The sequence below is a fragment of the Rosa rugosa genome, chromosome 3 (assembly GCF_958449725.1).
Source record: "Rosa rugosa chromosome 3, drRosRugo1.1, whole genome shotgun sequence".
NCBI classification, from domain to species: Eukaryota; Viridiplantae; Streptophyta; class Magnoliopsida; order Rosales; family Rosaceae; genus Rosa; species Rosa rugosa.
Window position 1 is genome coordinate 1,608,584 of NC_084822.1, and position 21,063 is coordinate 1,629,646.

The window sequence follows — 21,063 nt, forward strand, 5'->3', positions numbered from 1 at the left end:
TAGAGACCCTACACTTTGTCTCCAAATGACCAATGTTGCTGCAAATGGAGCACACAACAGGGGCAGACTCATATTCAATACCCACCAGAACATGAGTTCCGTCAGACCGGGTCACTCGGAGGGTAGATAACAAAGGCTGAGCAAAATCAACATCTATGAGTATCCTGGCATAGAGGCCCAGAGAGCGGTTGACAGTTCTGGGGTCAAGTTTCAGAGGCATGCCAATCCCTCTCGCAATTTCGAATAGCGTTTGTTGTTCCCAGAAATCAAAACCAAGGTCCCAGAAGCGGACCCAAACTTGTGCAAAAGAGTTTTTGTAGGTGGATGGCGAGAATGTAGGAGACCATTTGATTAAGCGGAGGAGCCCAAGAGGCAGTCTGATGGTGCCCAACGCCCAGACATTCTGCATATCTTCAACAGATTGAAACTGGAGCATGAAGAAATTCTTTCCAAGGGGGGAAACCGACCAATCCGAAATGGAGGGCCATAAATCCTTAAGGTAGAAGCAAAAGTGCCTTTATTTGCGTTGCCTTCGGAGGAAGCGAGAGGCGACCAATCAGATTTGTCTTGCAACGATCAAGGCCTCTGCGGTAAGGTTCATCAGATACCTTGATAGATAGGAAGCCCTCTTCAAAAACTGGAGTCGGGAGATCATCCAGTGAGAACCGGAGTGGAGGGTGTGGGTCAGAAGAAACGATAGAAGCAAAAGTGCGCTGTTGTTGGGGGGAGGAGGCCATCTCCCTCCGAAGAGATACTTCTTCTTACGGAGGATCTTACATCAGTGGTAAGTGTTTATATTATAGACGCGCACACTTCATTACTTCAACTTCAATTTGAGGAACAAAATGATTGATTATTATGTTTGAACAAATTTATTTTGGTTGTGTACGTTTCATATTAATAGCAGGCGCTGGGAGAATATTATCTTTTATTTTTGATTGAGCGGTTTGTGAGCTTTGCTGCTATATACTTGTACTGGCCTACAAACTTTTGGTGTATAGTGGTCGTTTCCTGTAGCGCCATATCCACTATATGCAGTGCAACAATTGCTCGCGGCACATATTTCATATCTTTAGAAAATCGGAAAGAGAAACAGAAAAAGAAAGACTACGGATCCTCCTCTCCTAATCCGGACTCTCCTCCCAGCTACGACCCACCGCTTCACGTCCGCCACGGTGACCTGTCTGACGACCCAGCCCATGCCTCCTCCTCCTCCGCCCAATTAAAGTCACCTGAAACGCGGAACATTTCGATACGGATACGCGATACGGGTACGCGGTACGCTGGTCTTTACGATACGCGGTACGCTAGGATATATTAGCTAATTTTAATTAAAATAAATTACTTATGATAAATAAAATTATAAAAAATAGAGAAAAATTCAGCTACCGTTCCCAAACTATTCTGCCAAGGTCAATTTGATACCCGAACTCTCAAAAGTATCAATGTGATACCCAAAGACCTAAATTAGCATCAACGTGATACTTCCGTCCAAAAATTTTTACGGCGCCGTTTGTTTGCTGACGTGGCAAGCACGTGGGTAAAAAAAAAAAGTGAAATGACCCATTTACCATTCTTTTTTTTGGAGAAAAATTCAGCTATCGTCCCCAAACTATTCTGCCAAGGCCAATTTGATACCCGAACTCTCAAAAGTATCAATATGATACCCAAAGACCTAAATTGGCATCAACGTGATACTTCCGTCTAAAATTTCTGACGGCGCCGTTTGTGTTGTTGACGTGGCAAGCACGTGGGTCAAAAAAAAAAGGTGAAATGACCCATTTACCCAAATCGAGCAATTGACAGTGTGTGGGAGAAGCCAAAGGTACCAAGTACCAGCTGCCAAGTCTTTTTCTTGATCTAATTGTGCTCAAATGCTATCTGGGTTGGTTTTGCTTTTTTGGTTTATGCTGGGTTTGTTTTTAGTTCTTGTATCTATGAATGTTTATATGTTGCTTTGACCTTGTGATTGTGATTTTGATCGGAGTATCTGATATCTGTTGTTACTGACATGACGGTGGCGGTGGAGGAAGATGACGTTGAGGTTGTGGCGGTGGAGGAGGGCGTTTGATGAACGGAGGTTCTATTAGCGAATGGGTGACGGTCTTTGCGAAGAAAGAAGATGGTTGGTGGAGCTAAGGTTCACCAGAATTTGGTGTGCAGCGAACCAGTTTCCCAGTTGGTTGTCCCGAAAGAGGAAAGTTGCTGGGCGGAGAAGAAGGAAATCGGTTTTGGCGGAGAAGAAGACATGGGCGTCTCTGGGTGCCCAGAGCAGTTTTCTGGGTGCAGAAAGATTTGATTTTTTTTTTTTTGTTAATCGTGTCACCCAACTTTGGTTTTGGGTCCGTCCGCTGGGAGTTGAGTGCGAAGAACATGAATTTGTAGCAGGAATTGGAGAGGATGATGGCAGTGTTGGTGATGGTTTGGGCGGAGGGGAAGGAGATGAGAGAGAGGAGGAGGCGAGAGAAGAAGAGAGGACTGAGGTTGAAGAAGAAGCATAAGCCATTTTTCTTTGATTCTTGGGTGGAGGAGAAGGAGCGGAGCTTGCGGCGGTTTGGCTAGAACAATATCCCAGAAGAACAAGAACAAGAAGAAGAAAAATAAATGAAAAGAAAAAAAAAAGAATTAACAAAAAAAAGAAGGGTAAATTGGTCATTTCACTTTTTTTAAGGGCCCACGTGCTTGCCACGTCTGTAAACAGATTGCGCCGTTAGAGATTTTTGACGGAAGTATCACGTTGATGTCAAAATACGTCTTTGGGTATCACATTGATACTTTTGAGAGTTCGGGTATCAAATTGGCCTTGACACCATAATTTGGGAACGGTAGGTGAAATTTTCTCAAAAAAAAAATGAAAATTAACAAAAAAAAGAGTAAAAAGTCGATTTTGCCCTTTTTTTTTTGACCCACGTGCTTGCCACGTTAGCAAACAAACGACGCCGTCAGAAATTTTGGACGGAAGTATCACGTTGATGCCAATTTAGGTCTTTGGGTATCACATTGATACTTTTGAGAGTTCGGGTATTAAATTGGCCTTGGCAGAATAGTTTGGGGACGGTAGCTGAACTTTTCTCTAAAAAATAATAAAGAGATTCCTAGTCCTAATCCTAAAGGACTTTTATTTTACCTAAATACCTCTTATTAACATACTATGACAACCACATTACTTATGGAGGATAAACAAGTAAATTAACAAATAACAGAAAAATAAATAATAAAGAAAGCTGCCTTTAATTTTTAATTTTTTTTTTTGTAGATAATCATCATCAGCTTAATCATCTATGCTTTTGACTAACCACTGCAAGTGGCCTAGTGGTTCTTGCCTAATTGGGTGTGCTCCCCAACCTAGGTTCGAACCCCGAAGCTGTCAAAGTGGCCAGGCACTGTGCTGCAATGCACAGTTGGAGATTTCACATGCGCCGAAGGGGTTTATCTTGGGCCTAGGAAGCCTTTGGGTTCCCCTTGATAAAGTCAAAAAAATCTATGCTTTTGACTAAAAAAAAAAAAAATCTCAATTCACGTCGTGAACAACAACGCTTATTAGAGAAGATGCTAAGAAAGCCGTCGCCAAAATCCCAGATTCAAGAACATGGCTGAGGCGCCAACTCAGTCTTCACCCTTCAAGGAGAAACCGCCGCCGCCGCCAAGAAGAAGTGGTCACCGGATCGCCAAATCTCTTCGTTCTTCAAGTGGGATAGCTATGTTTGGCGTTGATTGATTTTGGTTTTTGAATCGGAAGAGCAACTTTGGTTGGCTTCTTGGGTCTTTCTGGTGTAATTGGGAGAGCATTGTCGATGGGTCTGAGTGCCATTGGCCCATTGCCATGAGATCAGAGACGAACAGTGAGAAAACAAAGAGAGATGGGAGAAAATGTTTGGGTTTGGTGTGGGTTTGACTGATAGAGAGTATTACAGATCCGGCGGCATCTATGGGATCGCTATGTTTGCCGATCCGGATCACAAACTCCCCGCGATTGGATTCGTCCGATCCGGAAGGCGGGTCGCTGGGAGGTAGAGCGTTTCCGGTGACTTTGCCTCCGCCAATCGCCGTGGAGATCGTCAAAAAAGAGTGATCCCATGGGCAGAAGAGGAGCATCGAATGTTCTTAATTGGTCTTGAGAAATTGGGGAAAGGAGACTGGCGTGGGATAGCGCGAAATTATGTAAAGACTAGGACTCCTACTCAGGTGGCAAGCCATGCCCACAGGTATTTTACCCGGCAGAGTACTTCTAGCTCCAGTGATCCACCTCACATAGTCACATGCCAGAAGAACAAGCTTTGCTGTTGGGGTCATCTATGGTAGCCTGATGTGTGCTATATTTTTATTTCTTTTTGTTATTTTTAATAAGTTAAAGGGTGGTTCTTGTTAGACCTCTAAATTTACTATTTGGACATCTCATACTTTGTACACCTCTAATTTACTTTTTAGAATACTTGAAATGCTAAGTAGACCTCTTTATGTTTACTAAAACACATTTGAACATGAAATACAACAATCGGTTACTCTACTTAATTTTTATCTGTATTTTCAACCACGAGAAGAAGAATGAATCAAAACACATAATATTGCTCTTTTATGAGTAAGTCTCTCCTCCACCAAAATTAATCAGAGAGATTGGTTCTTAATCTTGATATGTTATTGGAAATTTGGAATCCCTTTGAATTTGCTAAAAGAATAATTTCAAGGGTTTTTGGTTGGAAGATCGAGTAATAACTATATCATAGTATTTAATGAATTTAGCTTAAGAACATTTCAAATCAGATTGTTTTGGATTTACTTTTGTATTAAATGATAATTATTATTTTTATGTAATTGTTTTAGGTAAATTATAAAACTACATGGGCAATATAAGAAAATTCTGGAAAAAAAAAATTAATTGAATGTTATATTTGGGGAGGTAAGAAGAGTATTTGTTTTTTTTTTTCTTTCTTTCTATTTTTCTCTCTTTGTCCTTATTTGTCTTTTCATATGACTTGACAAAGTCTATTAATAATTGAAAAAAGTTGGAGGTCCATGCCAACTAGAGCCACCCTAAGTTAAAATGTTGATATGTGTGATTTATAAAAATAATATTTACCATATTAACAACTTATGTAACATTGTTTCTGAACAATGTAATAAATATTGTCAAAATAATAAATTACACTTAGTAAAACTTGATTATTATATATACCGAGTACTTATATATCTTTTGGTCTACAAAATTGTTTGCGTAAACTTCTCGGCTTTAGGACGAAATCCTAAAGACGAAACCCTAAAGGCCGGTTCTCTTCGAATGCATGTTTGTGCTTGTCCGGTGGCGCCCCTGGCGTCTGGGCTGGCCTCCGGGCTGTTGAGAATATATACATCCCACATGGGAAAAATGGGACCTTGTCTATGGGTTTATAAGGGTTTAGGCCACTCCATCCATTGCCAATTGGTTTTGGATGCGAACTCTAGATTATTTTATCATGGTATCAAAGCCAGGTTATCCCACGTGTGCATGCCTCGCGGCCACATGGGCTCCACGTCACCCAAAGTTGTTCACGTGTATGGCTTGAAAATTCGTCACACGTGCGGGGGCGTGTTGAGAATATATACATCCCACATAGGAAAAATGGGACCTTGTCTATGGGTTTATAAGGGTTTGGGTCACTCCATCCATTGCCAATTGGTTTTGGATGCGAACTCCAGATTATTTTATCACGGGCCACGTTGATGTCTTGCAGGCTGCTGCCGGACTGGTTCTCTATTTCTATTGTTCGACAGGGCTCATTGGGTGATTGTCAGTGCTCAGGGTAACTGAACAGCTCTGGCATCGTTGTCGGGGATTGCATCTCTGAGCGGCGGTCGTGCTGACCAAGACTGGTCGGCCTTGGTGATGGCGGCTTAGATCAGCGGCGGCATGGATTTCGCATTGACGGTGGTGAGGATTGTGGGGCGCTGGATCGAGGTCCGGTTTGATTTGTGGAGGGGTGGTGCGTGATGTTTTGGATGGTGGCGTGGCGGTGGTTTAGGCGGAGCGGGTCGGGCGAAGCTGCTGAGGTTGGTGCAAACGACATGGCGTGTGGGAGATGTGGGCCTGGATCGTGGCAAGCTTGATGGGCTCTGAGTGGCACTCTTCCTTTGAGGCTCTTGGGCTGGGCTTCTTGCCTTGGTCCTCTAATGTTTTAGCTTGTCTTTTACAATAAATTCCTCTTAGGAAGCTAATGCACTTTTTAGTGCACTCTATGTACCTCTAGCGCCTTTAGAATAGTACCAAAGGAGGGTCTCCGCTACCTCTACTTATTTGAATGTATAATGAGTAGGACTATTTGAATGTACCACCTGTGGGTACTACCACTATCTTCTTGTCAGTTTATGGCCTTAAATGACAGTGGAAGGGTATGTAACGGTATATTCTGACTTGTGATGAATATATAATTTCCCTTATTCAAAAATATATCTTTTGGTCTAATATTAACTTTATCATGTTCACGACACAAATGTTGTCGCAATTGTAAAATGATTGATAATCTTGTAAATCATGTCATATATGAAGTAATTATCTCCACAAATATAACAGAACTTACCATTCCATACATCAATTGTTATGAATTGGGGTAAAATTAGTCATTAAAGTAATCATTTCGTTAATGATAAAAAATAAAGATTTATCACTATGACAACAAATTTGTTGTCACACTTGTATTTAGTATTAATGATGCAGTTAATTAGTAATAGAAAGACTCCTTAATTTTTTTCTTTTTTTAGAGGAAAAGATTCCATATCTAATTATTAATGATTTGGCTAAGTAAATTGGTTACCCCATTTTAAATATTTTGGACCATTGGATATATTACTAATCCAATGGTCCAAAATATTTATCAAAATGGGTGTATGCCAAACACCTAGTGTGGGCGCCGGAAAATTTCTAACGTCACTTTTTTTTTTTGAATAAAGGGCTTGTGCGGCTGTCCTAAAGCCTTGATTAATGAAACTGTCGAATACAAGGGGGGGACATTGAGCCTAAACCTCTTATTACAATAAGCATATAGAGATCGTCCCAAAATAATATCAGGAGTCTCTACAAATTACATGTATTCTAACAAGCACCAATTAGCAAATAGTGCATGACTGGCTACTCCATTTGCTTTGACATAGCGATGACACACGGGAAAGATAACTTGATTACAACGAAGCATAATTACCAAAAGCACAGCTTTCCTAGTCTATTGCCGCCAGAAAGTAATTCCGACGGCACTTAGTTTCATCATTCCACTAGGAGGTTGTTACCATTTAACAATGGATTGACGCCTCTCTAGACCAGACAAAGTACTTATGGCACGTTTACTTACTTGGAATGAAAAATAATTATGAATCGGAGACAACTGGAATGGGAGAAGAAAGGAATCGGTATTGATTCCAGAGGAGTTGATTCCTAAACCCATCTCCCCCCTTCGTAATCAAATTCCTGAGTATTTAAGAATCGATTCCTTATAAAGAGGTGAGACCTACACTCATTCTGATTCTTTCATGTGTTAGTAAAGGCAAGAATACTTTTATTTGGAATCATTCTGATTTCTTTATGTGTTAGTAAACGCAGGAATATTTTTACCCCGTAATCATTCCCTCCCATTCCAAGTAAGTAAACGTGCCCTTAGAGTGCATACACAGGCATTTAGCCCGACTAGTCATACAAGATACATGTAGGGACTTATTACATGCCAAAAGCATGACAATACTAACCAACTAAAATAAATAAAACTAAAAACATAACTAAAACCACCAGCCCAGGCCAGGCCCAAAAGGAAGGCCCAAGCCCAAGCCTCAATCCAAGAAACAAGGGAGACCTAAACCACCAGCCAAGCCTAGCCCAATCCCATCTTGGCCACCGCCGACAGACCACTATATGCGCCGCACCGCTAGATTCGCCGAACCTCCACCCTCAAAATTCCGTCGTCCCTACCGCGCCACTGGAACACACCGTCCCTATCCAACATGCTTATCAAGACAGATCGAACAAAGCTAACCCGGATCATACCAATTTGATCAGACTCGAGCCGCACCGCCATGACCACGGCACCACCCAACATCATCTCGCCATCCCTGCGACGCCATGGAAATGCGCCTCCCCTGCACAACAACCCCGTCCCCAGATCAGATCCAAAACCACGCCGCCACGAGCACGGCACCACCCAGCAGTTTCCAATCTCACGCCACCAAGCCAATCTGCCGACCAAGTCAGCGAGGGACAAACCACAATCCGGCCGCCGCCTCAATCTCCCTCTTCCCCACCTCACAACTCTCCACCACAATCTCCCCGATTCGCACCAGACGCTGATCGAGGAACCCAACGTAATCCAGACCTCCACGGGACCGACAAAGACCCGTCTGACGACGACAAAAGGCTCGCCGCCGGACAGGGAGGAAGAACTCAGTGGTTTCCCTCAAGTGCGTGCTAGCGCGTTCCCTAAACCCTATTACCTTGTTTAACACATGCTTACAAGGTGTAAGTTTGCTCTTTTAGCAATGGAGACTTCCAACGTCACTTTTGGACGAGATAATATTTTGTGATCTTATGAATGGCTAAGGACTTCGGGAAATGGCCGCTTAGACCTTAGGCCCAAAAAAAATAGCTTAGGGTTAGAGTCCGTAATCTACTTTGGACAGCCAACAAGCTAGACTGTTAGTGAACTTAGTCCAACAAATTAGTTAACCATTGACCCAAACATTTCCCTTGACCCGACGAGGTTTTCTTGTAGCTCATGATAACATCTTTGCATAATCTTACAATCTACGTATGCATTTATTTACGATTTTCTTATTTTACTTTACTTCTTAACAATGGATGAGATTTAGGACATCATGTCCTGTACAAATAATATTTCACCTACTTGGGCCGATGATTCAAAAGAATTTTAGTAACAATGTTACTAAACGGAATTTCTATTCGTCTTATTTGACGTTTACTTATCAACCATTCATCCCTCTTTTAAAAATACTTTTCATTTACTCTAGCCTTTACATACTCTATATATTGTTCTAACTCTAGCAATTTTCAATTAAACTTGTCCCGCCATTTTTCTGTCTAAATACAACTATACAAGTTTGGAAAACCCAATTCTTACATGATGTTATCAACATTTTAATTAATCTAAAGTTTCTCTTGTCACTTTTCTATTATGACTCATCTCTTCCGGTACCAAATGTTCAAGAACTTGTTAGGACTGTGACCCTTTGAAGGTTCTTGACAGTTACTTTAGGAATGAAAATGGCATGCCAAAGAGTACAGATCATGCATATCATCTATCTTCTGAAATTCCTATCATTGATCTTTCTCGGCTTTCAAAAGGGCCCTAGGAAGAGCTTAGCAAACCGGACCTGGCACGCAAACAATGGGGATTCTTTCAGCAGGTAATTAGTCTTACTGAGGAAAAAGCTCTAAACGTAGAAATTCTCTTTGTTTGGCTCCAAAACTAGTCTGGTACAAACAGTCTCTTTTGCTGCTGTGATTGCGCGGGCGTGCCAGCACAGTGGGGTGCAGTCGTCGGGGGAGTCCCTTGACTTGACTTCTTCTTCAAGCGTTGCGGACGAGGAGAGCACCAACGTCGTCACAAGGCTCTTTTCTATGCCTTTCGGAAAAGGACTTCTTGCCTTACGGGTAAGGGCTTTGGTTGTGATCTCTTCGCGTCACCGAATCGATACTCAACGTTGTAGGTTGAGCAGAGCAATCACTGGGAAGTTCTGAGAAAGCACGGGTTTGCTAAAGTGTATCTTTAGCTTTGCTGGGTTGCGAGGGCGTTACCCTTGCTTTGCTGGTAGTATCGGTGGCAGTAGCACTAACAGTCAGCTCCTGGGGAGACTAGGACTAGAAGTACGGTCGTCGGGTTTCAACTAGGTTGAAGGTTTGCTCCGGGGAGGCTTGATAATCTGAGAGATTAGTTGATTGAAGTGTTGTCCTTGATACGTCCTTGAAACTTGGTATTTATACCTAGGGTTTCGACTGTTCCTTGCCATAGAAGGATTATTGATTGAAGTTTCCTATTCAATCTCCGCTACTTGACTCCAATAAGGGCTCGTTTTCCTTATGGACCTTGGAATGGGTGAAGCTGTAACCCAAACCCAAGTAGGCTTATTTTTGGGCCGCAGGTATCGGCCCGCTATGCTAAATCCACTTAAGGATCTTGCCAAAATTACTTTTGGGCTCAAACACTCTTGGTGTAACATTTTGAGTTAATAAACATTGAAGATGGTAAATAATGGAGTGGCAACAGTAATATTGCCGGGAATGAAGGTTTCTATGGTGAAATTCTTTGAACCCGTTCGAAGAAAAGAATAGGATTGATCCTTCGATACCAGATGACTTGCAAGGCCATAGACATGCCTATGTGGTTACCAAAGATGTGAAACTGGACTGGATTGACTCAGAATAGAGAGCATCGATTTTGGCCAACCACACCAAAGGGATTCTAGTATGTGCATAGATTTATTGAGGGAAAAAACAGTAGTATTGTTTCTTGTAATTGAAAACAGTGGTTGAACTCAAATGCTTTTAGTGATTCAATACTTGTACATTTAGTGCAATGCCTCAGCATTTTCAGTACTATTAGTGCACGCATCATTACTTCTAGTACAAACAAAGCTACAAGCCTACAACATCATCACTCATGGGCAGTGACTGAGCTAAACTCTGACTTTGTTAAGTACATATTCTATTGGTGAAGAGAGCCTATTAAGAAATATTCCAGTGAAGTTCAAAGCGTGGAGAAGAGCTCGTAAGGTCTATGCCATTGAATATGGGGATGGAGAAGGATGCTCTTCTTGGACTACACCGAGGATAGTATACCATCCTCCATGGTCAAGGCCTGATAATAAAAGTACTAGCTAGGTAAAAGCCCACACTCGGGCAGAAGCTCCATATCCATATATACTTGTGCAAGATGACAATGTTGCCGGATTACAGATTCGAATAGAATCCAAGGAGAATGGCTCTCTGTCAAGCGAATCGCAAAGGCTCTTGTTGTGAATGTTGGAAATGCTATTGAGGAGCATCTAAGATGCTTCACTAATACTGGAAAAGTCTTCCCAAGAAGATGAACTAATTAAGGCTAATTGAACTATATAGGCTAATTCCTATAATTGAACACAGCTGTGACAACCAAAAGCAAGGCGAGGTTACTACACGCGTCATTTTTTTATCCACATAACGATGTGCAAGTTTAACCATGTGATCATATGGGGGAAACATGTGATCCACGAAGCCCCTTCACTCGGCTTCACATATACAAGAAACTCAGATCTTGATAGCTGAATGGTTTCGCTCGTCCAAGTCGTCTGAAGTGATAGCGGATGGAGCATTTTATGTAGTGCTAGCTGAATGATCGCTCGTTGTCTATCGCTGTAGTGCTAGCTGATTGACTTAAAGTAAATGAATTTAGTCCGTTTATGGGGGAGTGGCATAGTATCATCGCAAATTCATTTAATTTTAATGTCGAAAATTTAAACTAGAGTTTTTTTTTTTTTTTTAGAAACCCAAAAGGGGACGTGAATCCATTGAATGTAAATGTAGGTAACATTACAAAATGACTCACCGGATTCCCGGCTACGACAGAATTGAGCCATGAATAGAAACCCTAAAGTAAAACCCTAGAGATTCTAACATAATGTTACCTTAGAGTGAAGCTCTAAGTAACCAGTGACCAGTAACCTGACGCTACTAGAGAATGCCCCCGAACACAGTCAAAGGCATACTCCAATATATTGAGAGCCCAATACACTTAGTCCCCAATCCACCTGGATCCCAAATACGGGCCCAAAAGTGAGCGGGCCTAACCAACAAAGCCCACCCCGAACCACCAGGCCCTAGAGCAGCCCATGACACTAGAGAGTCGGACCAAGCCCAAGCCCCTGAAGGAATACTCAAGGCACCCAGACCACCAGCCCGACGCCGCCACACTAAGGCAGGCCACCGTCGGAGTACACTATCGCCATCACCCGCCGCGGCTTTCGTCCTCATCGGGTAATTGTCGCTTCCTAAAACTCGGAACCACCACCAGCCCACGAAGATCGCCGATCTTGGAACCGATCGAGGAACACCATGAGGCCAGACAACCCAAAGCACTGCCGCCGCCATAGACAGGATCAGACCCAGCCACCACTTGCTAGAACCCGGATCCCATGTCTAGTTTGGGTCCACCAGACCACGGCGCCGCCCATCACCATCGCTGCGACAGAGACAAGCACCAGCACGGGCAAAACCCGAAGGGGGTAAATCTCGTCGCCACACCGACGAGATTATGGTGCAGCAACCAGAAGGTTGAAAAGGGGAGATCCACGAATCCACAGGGCTCGCCAGCCAGAGACCACGAACGCCAGCGTCGCAGGTTAAGGAAATCGGACGGCCAAACCCTAGGGTTAGCCACCGCAGAGAGGAGAGAGCGAGAGCTCCCATTTTTTACTATTTAAACTAGAGTTATGAGGGAATAAAAGATTTAGTTAATATGAAAATTATAATATGGTCGTAGACCATGGTACACGTGATGGTACGAGGTGATGTTATTGACTCATATGATTTGTACTTATTTCTGATTGTTCTATTAATTTAATTTTTTTTCACCCGTCCCTACCAATTCGAGTGATATTATTGGCTCAAACCACCCCATGACAATGCCAAATGGTAGTCTCGGACCATAGAATAATTACTCGTTCTAAAAATGGTCCTATATGACATTGACCGTTCTTAATTCTATACTAGTCTTCCTAGAGCATGAGTAAAAGTAATTTTTTTTTTTAGAAAATAAAAAAGAAAATGTAATGGAAGAAAACGATTATTGCGGGAAGAAGATAATGAAAGAGAAAAATAGGTTGTGGGAAAATAATTTTTTATATTTTTTGAGGAAATAAAAAAAATGTAATGGAAGATGACGGTTATTGCAAATATCTAGAAGGTGGTGGGAGAGACCCATAATCATGAGATGTGGGGAAGAATAGCTTGAGATCAAATCAACAAAAAACTTGGGATGCAAAAAATCAGAAGGGTGTTAGAAGAGGTTGCAAGAAATCTCGAGGAGCATTCTCATATTTGTAGCAACCAGAAGCAAAAGAGAGAATCTTGGAGTCTTACAGTCTTAGTCTCTTAGAGGAAGAGGAGACAGTTGAGGGGAATAATAAGATCGAGCTTTGAGAAGAAGAAGAGAAAGACTGAAAAACTATGAATTATGATATAATTAATAAAAGAAAAAGAGACAGGTGTTTAGCTTTAAGACCGACACGTTAGGCATGGTAAGGAATGCATGACCTCTTTAAGGGCTCTTTCTAGTAAATGATTTATTTTATTTGTTTATTTGAGAGATGACTTATTATGAGACTCACTTTTCGATCATGTACATATTGACATCTTAACCGTTCAGTTATTGGATTTCAATGAGTACATCAATTTTAAATTTTTTCAGTCAAATCAGTAATCTTTAAGGCATCGAACTTAATCAAACCAATGGACTAACCAAATTAGTCTAACCTTTATTATTCATGTTCATGATTACAAATCACAATTATGAAGGCATTAATAATTTCAGTTTGGCTGAAAATTTATAAAATTGATATACTTATGGAGACATAAATATCAAACGGTTGAAATGGCAACATGTGATCAACCGATCCCTTAAAAAGTGACAAAAAAAAAAAGGATCATTGGGGAAAAGCCCTCAAATTAGCTATCTATATCTATTTATCTATATATTTGTCTTCATTATCTTTGAATCCTCTAAATTTGGTCATAATTGTCAATTTGCACCCGAACCTTGCAACTACAAAAATTAACATCTTTTACTTGGCACAAATTGTCAATTTACACTCTCTCCATTAATTAAAGATCTTTCATTCAAAATTATATAAGTTAAAAAAAATTATCCGAAATTCCGTTAATTTACATCCTCTATGTCAAAGTAGGGATATTCAATCCATCTTTTCATCATTTTTCCTTTTCCTCTTTTCACATGTTTTGAAAACATATAGAGAGGAAATGGATCGGATTAAACTCAAAAGATAGTCTATTAAAATTTTCTTATAAAAAGCTTCAGAGAAACCCTAGCTCGGCAGCGACCAAGGTGCAAACTTCTCGTCCGGCGGCGGCCCTGGCATCTCGGCTGGCCTTGGCCTCGCCGATGTCACGTGGTTTTGTTGCCGGAGGGGGACTGAATTTTAGGGTTCAGGTAGTCCTTTGATTGGGTTGCTCATGTGTTCTGGCAGGTGAGGGTCGGGTTTGAGTTTCTGGCAGGAGATCTCTGGGAGGTGGACGATCTCGTGTTGTTGGAGGCTTGGATTGATGGCGCGATCTGTGGCGGCGTCGATCGGGTTTGATGAAATTGAGACGGATTTGTGGTGCTGCAGCTCGTGGAGGCGCTGGTTTCGTCGTGTTTCTTGTGGCGGCGTGGTTCGTCGGGTTTGCAGGATCGGCGAACTGTGGCGGACTCGGGTCGGTGGGGATATGACAGAGCAAACACTGGGCATGACGCAGCTTGTGGCGGTGGTTGTTTTGTTGTATTTCTTGTGGCGGCGTGTCCGTCGGTTTTTCAGGTGTGGCGAACGGTGGCGGACTCGGGGCGGCGGGAACATGACGGAGCAGGCAATGGGGTTGGGCTGCGCTGGAAGTTGGTGATCTGGAGGGGGTGGCCGGAGCTTGGGCCAAGCCAAGCCTGTTGGGCCTTGAGTGGGCCTTCTTTCTTGGGCTGCAGAATTTTGGGCTAGGGTTTTTTTGCCCTAGGCCCATCTCTATGTTTTTAGTTAGTTTAATTACAATAATTCCTTGTATTAGGAAGCTAATGCACGTTATGTGCACTCTATGTATCTCTAGCGCCTCTGGAGTAGTACCAAAGGAGGATCTCCGCTATATCTACGCACATGAATATCTAATGAGTAGGTCTATTTCTATGTACCATTGTGGGTACTACCACTACCTTCTTGTCTGTCTATGTCCTTAAATGACAGCGGAAGGGTATGTAACAGCATATTCTGGCTTTAGATGAATATACCTATGGATACCCGACTTGGGGTTTGGTTCAAAAAAAAAAAAAAAATGTTTTGGAAACATATTTGAATTCTTTTTCATTTTAATTTTTAATTTTTAATCTTTAATTTGTAATGTGCCACATGAACAAACAAATTGATCGTACTAGTGCCACATCACTTACTAATTAACAAAAATATGGATTTCAAATATTTGATTTGAAGAAGATGGTGCGAAGTGACAGTTTATGTTAAGTAAGGGGGTGTCACTTTTACGATTCAAACTTCAAAGTTTGCAAATTGATAATTATGATCAAATGCAGAGAACATATTAACATATTTGACTAAGTCATGATAATATGCATGGACGACAAAAGATATGCATAGTGCGTCTATGGCGGGAGATTAGTATGGTTTTACTGGAATACACTCATGGACCTCGATCTAAATATTGAGTGAATGAATGTGTCATTAACTTGTTAATGTAACTGAGGTGGCCCTCGATAAAATAAAATTAAAAAAAAAAAAAAAAAAAAGATAAGCATATTTGACTACGGATCGCTCATCGCTAACGTGTGTTCCCCAGCTCTTGCTGAACCAATATATAAGCATTCCAAACCCCTGTCTTCAATTATATCTCTTCCTTCATTGAAGCCAATCCATCTGAAACATACCCACCTGGGGTAGGCTAGAGCATTTACAACATGAGTTTAAAGGCACCAAATGTGCAAGACATGGTGAGGAGTGACCCTTTTCACATCCCTGATTCATTCCTTGCAATCAGGAATGAAGAAGACGAGCCAAAGAGTGCAGATGCGTCTCGTGATCTCTGTTCTGAGATTCCTATCATTGATTTTACTCTGCTTTCGAAAGGGCAGAAGGAGGAGCTTAACAAACTGGACCTGGCTTGCAAAGAATGGGGATTCTTTCAGGTAGAAACTGTTAGTGCTGATTCGAGAATTCTTTTGTAGGAAGCTTTTATTTTATTTTTGGCTAATATTACATTTGTAGGAAGTTTTTTTCAGAAACACATAAGTTTTGGTGAATAGATATAAGTCTTGCAACTTGGACCGCGTGATTCTCCCAGAAGCACCAAAAAGTGATTGTTTCAATCAGTTCCAGTTAATCTTGTTCGGAATCTGAATGCAAATAACTAGAAAATTTTTCATTTTGTATATGTACTTTGACAGGTGGTAAACCATGGAGTAGAAACACAGGTGTTGCAGGGAATGAAGGATGCTGCTGCGAAATTCTTTGACCTTCCATTAGAAGAGAAGAACAAAATTAGTATGTCACTGGATGAGTTTCAAGGCTACGGGCAAGCCTATGCTGCTGCCGAAGGGCAGACCCTTGACTGGTCTGACACACTGTTTCTCAGTGTTTATCCATCTCATAGTAGAAACCTTAAGTTTTGGCCAACATCACCAAAAGGATTCAAGTAAGTACAGATATTTCTAAAACTATTTCCGGAAAAGCTAGAAGAGTATTGTTTCTTGAAATTTGGCGTTCTCATTGACTTCTAGAATTTAAGACAGCAAAGAGAAGGGTATGGCATGGGCAACATCCACTCAGGAGTATTGAATTACACACACACAAATACAAGAAATTCTACAATGTGTTAACGTATGATATATATACAATTGCCAAAGTGATAAAATGAGTTCTCAAAATAGTAATATTAGTTCTCAAAGTGGTAACAAGAGTCCTTAAAGTGGTAAATTTTCTTAATTAACAAATGAGTCTTCAAGTGGTAAAATGAGTCCTTAAAGTGGTAAAAATAGTTGATGTATGAGAAATATTAACACTTATCCCACCCCCCCCCCCCCCCCCCCAACACACACACATACAGAGCCCTTCTAGAGAGAGATCCCTCTTTTTGGTCTTTTGTAGGGATAGGGCATTAGACAAACTTTTCGATCATATTTTGGCTTCGGTTTTTAGGTCATAATGTGTAGATCACTTCTGTAAATTTTTAGCCAAATTGATTATCATTAAGGCATTCAAAACTGTGATTTAAAATTATAAGTATGAACGGCTCAGGTTTGACAGATTTGGTTCGTTCATTGATTTAATCTAGTTTGATATCTTAACGATCACCGATTTGGTTGAAAATTTGCAGAAATGATCTACACATTAGGATCTAAAAACTGAACGGTTGAGATGCCAAAATGTAATCGAAAAGTTTGTCTAATGCCGAAATGTAATCTCTCTCTCTCTCTCTCTCTCTATATATATATATATTATGACCCTTCCACTAGGGGATCCCTTTTTTTGGTCTTTTATAGGGATAGGGCATTAGACAAACTTTTCAATCACATTTCAAAATCTCAACCGTTCAGTTTTTAGGTCCTAATGATTAGATCAATTCTGCAAATTTTTAGCCAAATTGATTATTATTAAGGCATTCAAAACGGTGATTTAAAATTATAAGTATGAACGGTTCAATTTTAACAGATTTGATTCGTCCATTGATTTAATCTACTTTGATACCTTAACGATCACTGATTTGGCTGAAAATTTGCAGAATTGATCTACACATTAGGACCTAAAAACTGAATTGTTGAGATGCCAAAATATGAATAAAAAGTTGGTCTAATGCTATATCCCTATAAAAGACATATATATATATATATATATATATATATATATATATACACACACACACACACATATCCTATCCAGAGCGAATTTCAGAGCGAGGTTAGGGTTTAGGGTCACTTTTCGGTCGCATTTCCACATCTCGACCGTTCAGTTTTTAGCTACTAATGTATAGATCATCTCTGAAAAATTTCAACCAAATTGATGGTCATTAAGGCATTGATAACTGCCTTAAAGCTAGTACGGTTTAGGTTGGACAGATTCAGTTCGTCCACTGGTTTAAGTGAGTTAGATACCTTAAAGATAATCAATTTGGTTGAAATTTTGCAAAGATGATCTATACATTAGTACCTAAAAACTGAACGGTCGAGATGTGGATATGAGACCAAAAAGTGACCCTAAACCCGAACCTCGCTCTGAATTTTCAAAACGAGGCCTCGCTCTGGATAAAAGTATATATATAATCTTGCTCTGCTAAGGAGGTCTTTAACTTAGCTTAACCGTTCAGTTTTTAGGTATATATGAATAGATCATCTCTGCAAATTTTCAGTCAAATTGATGATCGTTATGGCATCCAAAACTGCAATTTACATGAACGAACCGAATTTGTCCAACCTGAACCTTTCGTGTAAATTACAGTTTTGGATGCCTTAACGATCACCAATTTGGGTGAAAATTTGCAAAAGTGATCTACTCATATATACCTAAAAACTGAACGGTTAGGATGTGAATATGCAATCGAAAAATGATCAAAATATGGAAATCCGTTCCTTAAGCTAAGTTAAGGACCTCCTTAGCATAGAAGGCTTATATATATATATATATACAGTCCGGCTACACTAAGGATGTCCTTAGTTTTTCTTAGGTACGAATTTCCGGTTTTCACCCACTTTCAGATCAAATTTTCACATCTTAACCGTTCAGTTTTTAGGCCCTAATGTATAGATCACCTCTGCAAAATTTCAGCCAAATTGGTGATCATTAAGGCATCCAAAACTGCAAATTACAACAATGTAAACGAACGGTTCCGGTTCGACAGATTCGGTTCGTTCGTGTAAATTGCAGTTTTGGACGCCTTAACGATCACCAAATTGGCTAAAATTTTGCAGAGGTGATCCATACATTAGGACCTAAAAACTGAACGGTTAAGATGTGAAAATGTGATCGGAAAGTGGGTGAAAACAGTAAATCCGTTCCATAAGAAAAACTAAGGACATCCTTACCTGAGAAAAATCCTATATATATATATATATATATATATATATATATATATATATATATGTATATATATATTCCATATTTTGATCACTATATATATATATAGCTTGGTAGGGAGGAGACTCCTTATACAAGCTTATATATATAAGCATTACATTATAGATCAAAATTACCATATTTATTTACATTATTTACATATTATTAAACCAAAATTACAACATTGACAACAATTTTTTTTCAAAAACTTGTAATAAGGTTGTAGGTGATGTAATTATCATTAATAGAACTAAGATTACACAAAATAGGACTCGCATTACCACTCTGACAACAAATTTGTTGTCACATTTGTAAACATATGTATAACATACGGGTATGTATTATAAAATTTTCGTATATGTGACATAACAATCCATATTCTCAATAACACGACGCTGGATGCATGACCTTATCAGTTGATGGATCTGAACCTCATGTAGGGACCCAGGAAAAATTCATGACCACCTCCATGCACAAGTGAATATGCTAACCAACTATTATTTCTACTTTACTGAATATATATTGAAACATAGTGTTGTATTGGTGAAGGGAAGCAATTGAGGCATATTCTACTGAAGTTAAAAGGATTGGAGAGGAGCTCTTAGGGTCTATCTCTCAAATTATGGGGATGGAGAAGGATGCTCTTCTTGGATTTCATCAAGAGTTGGTCCAAGTTTTTCGTGTGACCTACTATCCTCCATGCTCCATGCCAGATAAAGTACTAGGCTTAAGTCCACACTCCGACACAAGCACCATAACCATACTCATGCAGGAAGACGATGTTACCGGATTACATATTCGAAAAGAAGGAAAATGGGTGCCGGTAGAGCCAATTCCAAATGCTTTCGTTGTCAATGTCGGAGATATGATTGAGGTATGCTAGCTAAACTATGGTAAAGGAGTATGTATAAGTTTTTCTTTAAGCATCCTATATTTTACTAGTGCTAACTATGACAGATATGGAGTAATGGAAAGTACAAGAGCATTGAACATAGAGCTGTGACGAGCAAAAGCAAGGCAAGATTATCTTATGCAACATTTATAATTCCACGTAACGATGTTGAAGTTGGACCATTTAATCATTTAGTGGATCAGCCATCTCGAAAGTACAAGAAAGTCATATACGGAGAATATTTGAGGAGTTCCCTTAAGGGAAAACTTGAGGGGAAGTCGCACACTGAAACGGCAAAGATCGGAAGTTAAGTTGCAGATGTTTTGATTTTTCTAAAAACCATGCCATATTTTCCTATAAATAAGATGAATTGAAGCATGTTGCTTTTGGTTGATTTCTTCTTCGTTATTAAGAAGAAATGCTATGCATGTATTTTTCTCTTTTGTAAACTCTTGTTGCATTCAGATGGAAAATTAAACAAATTGTTTTGAATAAGTAAAATATTAATTCTTACGAAGATCTATAGTAAATTTATTGATTATCATTGTGATGGATCCAATCCTTAGCCTATACTAAATCAAATCCCTTTTTCTTCATCCTCCCTTACTGCTTACCTAGCCTGAATATCATACACCTCACAAGAAATGAAAGGATTAACTAAGAAAGCTTGTTTTTTGTTTTTTTGGTTAAATATAGGAACTAAGAAAGCTTGTTGACCGGTCATAATGTCATCAACCAAATAGTAGTTAAGCCAACTTTTATGTCATTAAACTGGATTAAGATTGGTCCAATTATTGTTGGTTTTTGAAACCTAAGACTGAACATGATCCAGCTATATATGTTGGATCAAAATTTCGTTTGAACTTGCTTGCATTCAGTTAATTGCTATAGAATAAACAAAAATGCTTCTACGCACTGACAGTGTAAGTGATCCAGCAACATGATTGATACCTGATGCAATATGAGCCATTCATTTGATCTAGAGCCGTTAGTTGAGCCTTACTTTTGTCTAACAGTCAACGTCCAATAACTTGAGAATTGAAAAAAACAAAAAAAATTAGTCAATGAGGTAGAAACTGAGTGCGATAGGTAAATTTTCATTAAAACAAGTAATCTGTAGAACTAGGCAAAAGATAAAGTTATACAATTCATAACCAACTCCCCAACAATTCATAACCAACTCCCCAACAACTTCAATAAATTTAAATCTACTCAAAAGATAAAGTTATACAAATGTTAGTACGTAATCAGAGCAATCTAGATCAGGAACTAAAATAAAATACATGTAGGTTGAACATATAACCTACAATGAAGATGGAAGCGGTGGACACTATGCCTCGACTCCTACTCACGCT

At 40.0% G+C, this 21,063-nt stretch overlaps 1 protein-coding gene across 1 annotated transcript; it reads left to right on the plus strand.

Moving 5' to 3' along the window:
- Nucleotides 1-15,545: 15,545 nt before the first annotated feature.
- On the plus strand, nt 15,546-20,032 carry LOC133738955 (protein SRG1-like). The gene is made up of 4 exons (XM_062166653.1): nt 15,546-15,896; nt 16,155-16,402; nt 19,366-19,690; nt 19,774-20,032. Exons 1-4 carry the CDS (start codon nt 15,669-15,671, stop codon nt 20,017-20,019), a joined length of 1,047 nt encoding a protein of 348 aa, XP_062022637.1. The 5' UTR covers nt 15,546-15,668; the 3' UTR covers nt 20,020-20,032.
- The last annotated feature ends 1,031 nt before the right edge of the window (nt 20,033-21,063 follow it).